Raw genomic sequence first — 9,013 nt, forward strand, 5'->3', positions numbered from 1 at the left:
ATTTGTTAAAGCCATTGTGTCTTGTATGTATGTCATAATATAAGTGGAATATCATATGTTGCATTTGGTGTGTCTGGCTTGATAAGGGATGGGATGACACAATTCATTATTGCAGAAGTATCTTAACTAACATGGGTCATACTGGGTGAGATGGTCACGCATTTGGTTTTTTTTTATGATTTATTGTACAGTGTCACATCTTGTGTGAAAACCTGAAATTTATTGGTTAATACTTATTGTAAGGTTAATAAATTGTAAGCAGAGCAGTCTGCAGGCTGATGCATGAAACACCTGTTTGGTCTTGCATCTTGGCAGGCAGGTGAGTTTACAGCCCAATCATATACGCAGCCTAAAGTGTGCTGTCACAACAGGACAACGTTTCTAAATCCACCATTTTGTACTAAAATAATAGCAGTTGGCAATTAAAAATAAACCATAATTAAAACGGAATTGTATAAAGTAATATTTTAGGGGGAACTTAGCTAGAAAATAAATTCTAAAGTAAATATAACCGACATCAAAATGTCGGTTCTCTAAAAGTGATATGCCACAAGGTGACCACATCAACAGGGTCCGATGTCAAATATCGAAGGAAGCCATCACATCATTGAAAGCTCTGCAGCAATGTTATTAATAACCAGCCTGGACTGGAACGGTGGCAGTGGTAGATGTACCGCATTATATTGAGATAATTCACCAGCTAAATCTTCAATATGCACAAGACTAGACCACTGAAAATAAGTGACGGGTGATGGGAGAGAATTTCCGTTTTCACAGAAGCCCAGAGACGACAGGAGAGGCACCCAGCAGTCTGAAGAAAGCCGACATGGCGAGAAGAGTACATACGCCTCAATCTTAATTTAATCGTAGCATGTGTGATGTGGTATCGCTTTGAGAACACTGCCGCTTTGGGCTTTCCTTATGTTAGCAATTCCATCTAAACGCACTATTGTCAAAATGAAAATGAAGTTGGTAATATGAATGGAAATTACATTACTGAAATTCAAGACCATTTTAGTAGAACACAATGCAAGGGTTGGTACAATATTTATTTATATCTTTTAACACTTGAAGATTGAGGAAGTTGGAGCATCGAAATTTAGCGAGACCAGCGAGAACAGCTTCAAACCGGTTTCAGCGTTTGGCAACAAAAGCGGCACCTACAGCATTTTGGGCAGTGAGGACGGAGCGGACCAGCTGGGTGGTGTATCTGCAATGGTCAGACTGAATAAATGTGTAACGTTATCTAGTTTTTGTTGTCATTCATACAAAACATCATGATATCACAACTGTGTTACGCAGTGCACCAAAGAGCCAGTTCAACACCTTACTGCGCTCGTTAAAATCACATTATTCCTGCGGCTGGCTGCAAATATTTTGGTAAGTGCAATTTTATTTCAAAATGTAATGACAATACATTATAATGACAACAATACGTTATTTGATGAAAAAAAAACAAAACAATTGTTAACAGTTTTCTATATTACACTTTTGTTGTGGTCGTTTTGTTGTATGCGTTTCATTGTTTTATGCATTATGAAATAGATATGCTTAGACTGAATGTTTTATATGGTTAAATGTTTTATGTCTGACTTCAAACAGATTAGTCAAAAAGTACCAAATCTTTAATCCGACACTGAAGTTAGTGTTGCGCTCTACAACAGTGCGCGTCATCAATGCCATTTTCATATTGCATGTGCGAGTCCCGCACAATAACACACGGGTCTCCACAGTCTTGACTTCAGTTGTGGGACGATGTTGTATTTTTTTATATATATATAATGCCGATATGCCGATGGCATATATTTATATATATACATACATTATTTATATATATATATATATATATATATATATATATATATATATATATATATATATATATATATATATATATATATAAATATATGCCATCGGCATTATATATATATATATATATATATATATATATATATATATATATATATATATATATATATATATATATAATGTATGTATTATATATAAGAGAGAGAGAGAGAGAGAGAGCTAAACCAAGAAGTTTATATTTCAGGATAGCAGAAATGAACAATTTGAAGGATGAGTAAGAAGCTCCTCTGATTTTTTCTTTATTTTTTTTTTCTATTTTTCTGGCTACCATGTGGCACTCTCTCTCTCTCTCTCTCTCTCTCTCTCTCTCTCTCTCTCTCTCTCTCTCTCTCTCTCTCTCTCTCTCTCTTTCTCTCGTGGCCTTTACAGGATCTCCTTCAAGAGCTCAGCATCTAACAATGAGTCCCCAGAGCTCCAAGCAGGCCCTGGACGGGGGTTGGGGCTGGACCATAGTAGCAGCCTCCTTCATGGCACAGCTTCTCGCCTATGGCTCCCCCCAGTCTGTGGGGGTGCTCTACCCTGAGTGGCTGAGCGCCTTCCAAGAGAGCAAGGGCATGACCGCATGGGTCGGCTCACTGGTGTCTGGGGTTGGACTCATTGCCAGTAAGTTAGCAGCAATGTTATATGCTGTATCTTCTGATCAACTGCTACTGTGTTTTTGTGGCAGGAATCTCACACACCACACTCTTAACACACCAGATAGGTACTGGCATTTTTTAACATCATAACACAATCCACTTGTTTATTTCTATGGAACTGGCAAAACAAAGTTTGAATTAATCACTAACCTTGGTGTTTGCTTATTCTCACTGGATCATTATGGAACAATCCAGCAATCATATGAAGTGAACGATGTTTTAATACATTGCTTTCAACATGCCATCGGCATCCTCAATGGTTCCCTCTGTGCCATTTGGTCCATGTTGTTAGCTCAGAGATTTGGCACGATTTGTACTCTGGAGCAATGCAGTTTCCCCAGTTTGGCTTCAAACTCCTATTGCACTTGTGTGCCGATTTGTTTCACTATATAGGCAACCTAACCTAGTAGCTGTAGACTGGGATTAGGTGTATACATCCTTGGATGTTAATAACCATGTTGCTTCCCCAAGCATGACGACACTCTGGTTCCTGTGTGCAGGTCCTATCTGCAGTGCCTGTGTGGTGAACTTTGGTGCCAGGCCTGTCACCATCTTCAGCGGCGTCATGATCTCCGGGGGCCTCATGCTCAGCGCCTTTGCGCCGAGCGTCCACTTCCTCATGTTCTCATACGGTGTGGTGGTTGGTGGGTGCTGCTTTTATTTTGCTGATATAATCACCCCTGTAATCATGTATGGCAGTACAATTAATCTGGGGTTGTAATATTGGCTGCCTTTACTTGTGATCATGCCAGGAGCATTTGTTTACCAACAGGAGGTACAGGAGATACACATCGTTCTTTGGCACTACTAGTCCTTTAAAAGGAAAATAGAGAGCTAACACAGTTGATTATACAAGCATACATTTTATTTGGTTTATTTGGCAGAGTCAGATGACAACTGTGAAAATGGTCAGAATCACATTGTAGTCATTAATGCAGTCTATGTCACTGTACTGCTTTGTTTTAATTGCCTTTGCTTTAATCGTTATCTTTCTCAAAGGCCTAGGCTGTGGGCTTCTGTATGCTGCTACCGTGACTATCACGTGTCAGTACTTTGACAAAAGACGGGGTCTGGCTCTTGGCATTGTTACAACAGGTAAATGTCTCAGTCTGGAGTAAATGGCATGCGGTACCCATGTAATATCATGTAATAAACCAGCGTGCAATTACGTCATAATTCTTTATTGGAATGCAGCATTTACTGTGGTTCCTTCTTGACAGGCACAAGTGTTGGAGGATTCCTTTACGCCACTGCACAGAATGAACTCATTGAGCTGTTCGGCCTCGATGGCTGCCTGCTGCTCATCGGGTCCTTCGCCTTAAACATCATCGCGTGCGGCGGCCTGATGAGGCCCCTGCACCTGCCGGCGTACTACCTCAAACGGAGGGCCGCCCTGGTCGAGCTGGCTGAGGAGAAGCTGAGGGAGAGGCCCCTCGCCCGGGACGACTCCGTCAGAAAGAGCCTGGCTGACCCGCTGGTGGCGGCGGAGGGCGGGGTCCTGCCCACTCGCAAGAAGAAGGAAACCCTGAGCTGCGACGCCCTGGCCGAGCTGCTCAAGACGAGGCAGAGACGCTGCTCGGAGTACGTGCGAACGCTGGCGGAGCGGCTGAGCGAGCGCGTGTTTGTGGCCATGTGCGCCGCCCTGTTCCTCTACAGCCTGGGCGCCTTTCCACCGCTCCTGGTCCTGGAGGACGTGGCGCAGAGCCAGGGTCTGATGGAGGGCGTCAGCGTCATCCCGCTGGTCTCCATCTTCGCCGTGGCCGCCGGTGTGGGTAAGCTCCTGCTGGGCGTGGTGATGGACGTGCGCTGGGTGAACAGCGTCGTCCTGTACTCCGTCACGCTAGTGGGCAGCGGCGTGGCACTGCTCGCCATCCCCAGCACTAGGAACTATGTGGGACTGCAGGTCGTCTCAGCCGTGCTGGGGTTTTTCTCAGGAAACTGGTCCATCACGCCCTACATGACCACCAAGGTGGTGGGAGTGGAGCGCCTTACCGAAGCCTACGGGATCTTGATGTTCTTCGGCGGCCTGGGGATCATGCTGGGGCCGCCAGTTGTGGGTAAGCACAGCTACCTTCCTCCCTAACAGAAATAGACATCCATTCATTCGGGGTTGGGAAAAAAAAAAGAAATTGCTTGTGCTCGTGGGCTGTGTAGCCCTGTAGATTGCTGCTTACCCAAGCAGTGTCGTTGTTTCTTATAATCTCCCACAGGCTGGATCTATGACTGGCAGCTCTCCTATGACCTGGCCTTCTACTTCAGTGGCAGCTGTGTGCTGCTGGGTGGTCTGCTGCTCCTGCTCTCCACCCTGCCCTGCAGCCAGGACTCCTCCACCCAACGGGAGTCTGAGTGCACTAATGACTGCCACAGAGTGGCTGCCGTGGCATGAACGCCCATCCTTACCCAAGCTGCTCCGCTGCCTTCAGAAGACCTTGTCCTAACAGATTTTGGTTCATTATGATACTTTTTGCCTTACTGTGGTATGGACTTAAAACACCATGTTTAGGTGATAGATTTTAGATTATCTGTTTTTTTTTCATAGCCTTGATTTTGGAGGCTCTGGCATATGAAGACAGATTTTTAGAAATGATCAGGTCTCCTAGTTTTATGTGGTGGAAACTGAGCTCACAATGCCATGCCAAACATTTCAGAGAAAGATTTTATTTACAAGACAAAATCTGAGATGGTTGTGTGGGATTTTACACATATGCAACACTACGCCTAGGTTTAACATTGAAACAATGTCAAGTGATTTGCCCCCCTAAGAATCGCGTATTTTAATGTGAATATTGCACCAAAGGTATTTTGGTTTTTAATCGTCCTGGACAAAGAGTTGAACTGATACATGACAAAAAAATTTTAAAGCAAGATGCTTTCTTTATGCTGCTTCATTTGTGGAAGTCACGTTGTCCATGCAGTTTTAGCCTTTCAGTTTTGGAAACACAGTACAGAGTGACTGAGAAATTGTGTGTGTGTGTCTTTGCGACTGCTTGCCTGCGTGCATGTGTATGTGTGTTGGATAAAGTTACTAGCCAATTGGTCCTCACCCATTTTCAAGAAAATTGGTTTAAAGCAATACATATGTATAAAACACCTACTGTCTGATAATCCTAATTCTGTTTACTCTTGAAAAAGTTTTAACTTGCACTGATGTAGATTGCACAGTGTTGATATTTCTTATCATTGTCATTTAGTTGACTGAGAACTGTTACTTGAACATCTCTATGATGTTAGTATTGTAAAATCCTGACAAACATCATAGAAAAACCCTTTGGTTATGGTGCCCTTACACTGTGGTGTGACGGACCGTTACACTGTCATGTGATACAGTCTGTGTTATTTATGTATTTATGTATGTTTCTTACAATTTTCACTTTACATGGTGATGTTTTTTAATAAAAATAAACAATTGCATAGATCATCCAGACTCGACAACCTTAACATAAGCAGTAGTCAGTACCAATATAATACACCAGATCAACCTATATTATCATCCATACTGATGGTACTTTTCTTTTTATGAAGAAAAACCTGACTTTAAAAGCTAAATTGACCCATGCTGTTTCTATGGACACTGTCACCACAGGAACTGTAATCATGACTCCCATTACAGGGTTAATCACTGGGATTTGTTTGTTTACCTGTGGGGGGTCGTAAGTGGAAGCCTGATGGAGAATTAGAGTGTGCTGAAAGGATACCTTCCCCACTGAAGAAACAGAGGGTTTGCTGAAAGCATCTTGACAATCTATAATTTTACTGATATTTTGCAGTTTCAGGACAAGTAAGGAAACATCTAAAATATAATATATTTGATGTGTTCAATTTTTAAGTTGAAATAAATACAGCAAAAAAAATACAGCAAATGTTCCAATGGGAGAATGTCTCCTTTAAGACCAACTTAATGTGTCATCAGGCAGAATCACATTCCATCTTCATTTTCATTTTGTTACATTTCTTTCAGTATCTCAAAGGGAGAAACTCAAACAAAGAAATTATTTAAGAAACAATGCATATTTAAACAATAAGAAAATAGTCCTGATGTGAGTAAAATTACTTAACCATTTTATAAGATATGATGGAAAAAATAATGTATGAATTCAAAAGGGAATTTATCTCATGAAAGGAAATATTAGATGTGCTTACTTTCAAGTTTTCTTTACTTACAATCACACTTTACCACAATGTGGCAGGATATCTCAATCCCATCTCCCCATCTGCTTATCCAGTTTACAGGGAGATGAGAACAACACTCGACACCAGGACTCCCTGCAGGAGTGGCAGCGATATTTCCTTAGTCCGAATGGCATGTCGTTTATGACATTTCCTCTAGAATGAAGAGCTCATTGATCTGGGGCACCTTCACATTGTTCACATCCTGCCTTCCCGTAAACACAGGAATAGGTGATTCACAGGCATGAAAGGAAAGACGACAACGACTCTGGCAACGGACGCCAACCCCTCCAGGTGTCAGAGTACAGCCCTTTGGCACACACTGGGTGGGGAGGCCCTGTGTGCCAATCTCAGAAAAGACTGTATTCATAATGCATGTCAACAGTGGTAGTTTTAGGGTGGGCTTTTTGTTTTTATTTAGAGCAGCACCTAAGTCAGACTACTTTCTGCCTGTGAATCGCAAGCATGGAACCTCTGGAGAGCTTTATGAGGGTGTGATAAATACGAGCGTGGGCCTGACTCGAGATCCGGGAAGGAGGATGAGACCTTCGGGTCTAGGATAAAAGTACAGGGGTCGGCTCACACTGCCTAGCAACCCATGTTCCTGTCAGACGATGCAATAAATTAATAATCCTAATTGCCTGTTGTTGATATTACCATGCTAGCTACATTCTGCCATATTTACTTGAGATTGTAAAAGGCGTGTCCATTTAGAAAATGAGATGCTTGAATAGACACTACTGATTGGTATTATTACAGTATGTTACCATGGTTAAAATAATTGATACCCCCTCTGAACACCAGAGAGCACTATTAAGCTTTACTACCAAGTCTGAGGTGACGATCCATTCTTAGCATTTTTTTCTTTTTCTTATTTTGAAGTAGACAAAATATTGAAGGTTTTACAGCACATGTGTAACTGTGTTCAACAGAAAATTAATATTATATCAGGGTTGAAACAACATAACCTACTGCCAAAACATGAAAAAAGGAGGAAAACCGCCAAACAAATGAAAAAAAAAACAAATGAAAAACCAACAAGCCTTATTTAAATACTTGGTAAAGTATGAAACCACTCCCTTATTTGATAGAACTAATTCTTGCTGCATGTTCAGCATGTCTGTGATGCTATTACTGTCTAGAAATCAATGGCCACTTTGGTGACCATGGTAACAGGGCTGAGGCAAGAGCTGCCATTCTCTGGTGTGCTGTTTAAGTATAAAGACCAGCAGTGCAAGGTGCTGTGCTGCGATCAGCTTATCGTGCTCCGTTTGCGCACGTACACCTGCAGCGTACACACACCTGCAGCGTACACACACCTGCAGCGTACACACACCTGCAGCGTACACACACCTGCAGCGTACACACACCTGATCACACATATATGCCATTCCGCGAGGTCCCTAAGTGGTGCCTTTGTTTCCCTACATACAAATGATGTCACATATGTCAAGGAAACTGCAGTTGATTAAATGCCTTCATTGCTTTTCAGCGTCATTATGAATGTATTATGTATGAATTATGTATGTTTAATTTTTTTCCCCTTTGTCTTCAAAGCTGCGCAATTACACACGCAAATGTTGCTCACCTGAACTAGCCTGTATGTAGGCCTATAAATAACCACATATATGTGCTATCTTTTCTGAACATGTTACTTTCAGCAAACATTTCTGAAATATTAACATGAACACATAAGTGCACTTTGACACATTACAGTTTATTTGCTGTTCTACGATAATCAACTCTCCAGAAGATCTTGACAAGAACTTCCCTGTGTAGGTTGAAGTCCCCTTCGAATTGAAAATTTTCACTACCCAAAGGATGTAAACTCCTATAAAATTCTTAGTGTTTTTCCACTTTGTATGCATAAAGTCGACCATGATGAGTGTTATGTAGCTCCCCTTAGTGTCTAGATTTAAACAAGTTTACACGACACACAGACACGCAGACCCAACGTTGGCTGATTCACTCACCACTTCTTTTATTGAAACTCGAAACTATACAGGTTCCACAAGCTCTCTCTTTGCTTGATACCATCTACTGTAATCTTTCCTCCCCACTAAGATTTGTTGTCAATAAACACACAAAGCTCTTTTCTTTAACACAAATTAAAAGAGAATCTTAAAAGAGAGTTTTCCTTAATGTTAAACACCAAATAAGATGGGAGTGATATGCTACCTTTTCCAAGATTGGAAACAATGCTTCAGAACTTAAACATTTATACATGGCAACTAGTGTGCTTACTCATCACGGTAACATAAGGGTGGTTTCGTGACTCTCACAGGATAGCGTCTTACATTCTCTGTTACCTGTGTGTGTTCAGTTTGTGGCGGTTCAGT

At 41.7% G+C, this 9,013-nt stretch overlaps 1 protein-coding gene across 5 annotated transcripts; it reads left to right on the plus strand.

Moving 5' to 3' along the window:
• The first annotated feature begins 560 nt into the window (after positions 1-560).
• slc16a9b (solute carrier family 16 member 9b) lies at positions 561-5,922 on the plus strand. Of its 5 annotated transcripts, none has more exons than XM_077000607.1 (7): positions 561-1,218; positions 1,303-1,380; positions 2,239-2,472; positions 3,008-3,151; positions 3,507-3,602; positions 3,728-4,564; positions 4,718-5,922. In XM_077000607.1, the coding sequence occupies exons 3-7, from the start codon at positions 2,268-2,270 to the stop codon at positions 4,891-4,893; spliced, it is 1,458 nt and encodes a 485-aa protein (XP_076856722.1). In that variant the 5' UTR covers positions 561-1,218; positions 1,303-1,380; positions 2,239-2,267; the 3' UTR covers positions 4,894-5,922. The 5 variants fall into 5 exon arrangements, with proteins under 5 accessions (XP_076856722.1, XP_076856723.1, XP_076856720.1 ...); XM_077000608.1 differs by having other exon boundaries at positions 561-1,201; XM_077000605.1 differs by having other exon boundaries at positions 561-972; positions 1,075-1,380.
• The last annotated feature ends 3,091 nt before the right edge of the window (positions 5,923-9,013 follow it).

Source organism: Brachyhypopomus gauderio, chromosome 3 (assembly GCF_052324685.1).
Source record: "Brachyhypopomus gauderio isolate BG-103 chromosome 3, BGAUD_0.2, whole genome shotgun sequence".
Lineage (NCBI taxonomy): Eukaryota > Metazoa > Chordata > Actinopteri > Gymnotiformes > Hypopomidae > Brachyhypopomus > Brachyhypopomus gauderio.

Bases quoted from the DNA above. Each gene is read 5' to 3' on its own strand.
- slc16a9b (XM_077000604.1), top strand. From the start codon at position 2,268: ATGAGTCCCCAGAGCTCCAAGCAGGCCCTGGACGGGGGTTGGGGCTGG. The intron at 3,152-3,506 runs GTGGGTGCTGCT...TCTTTCTCAAAG, and splicing joins CTCATACGGTGTGGTGGTTG to GCCTAGGCTGTGGGCTTCTG. The intron at 4,565-4,717 runs GTAAGCACAGCT...AATCTCCCACAG, and splicing joins GCTGGGGCCGCCAGTTGTGG to GCTGGATCTATGACTGGCAG.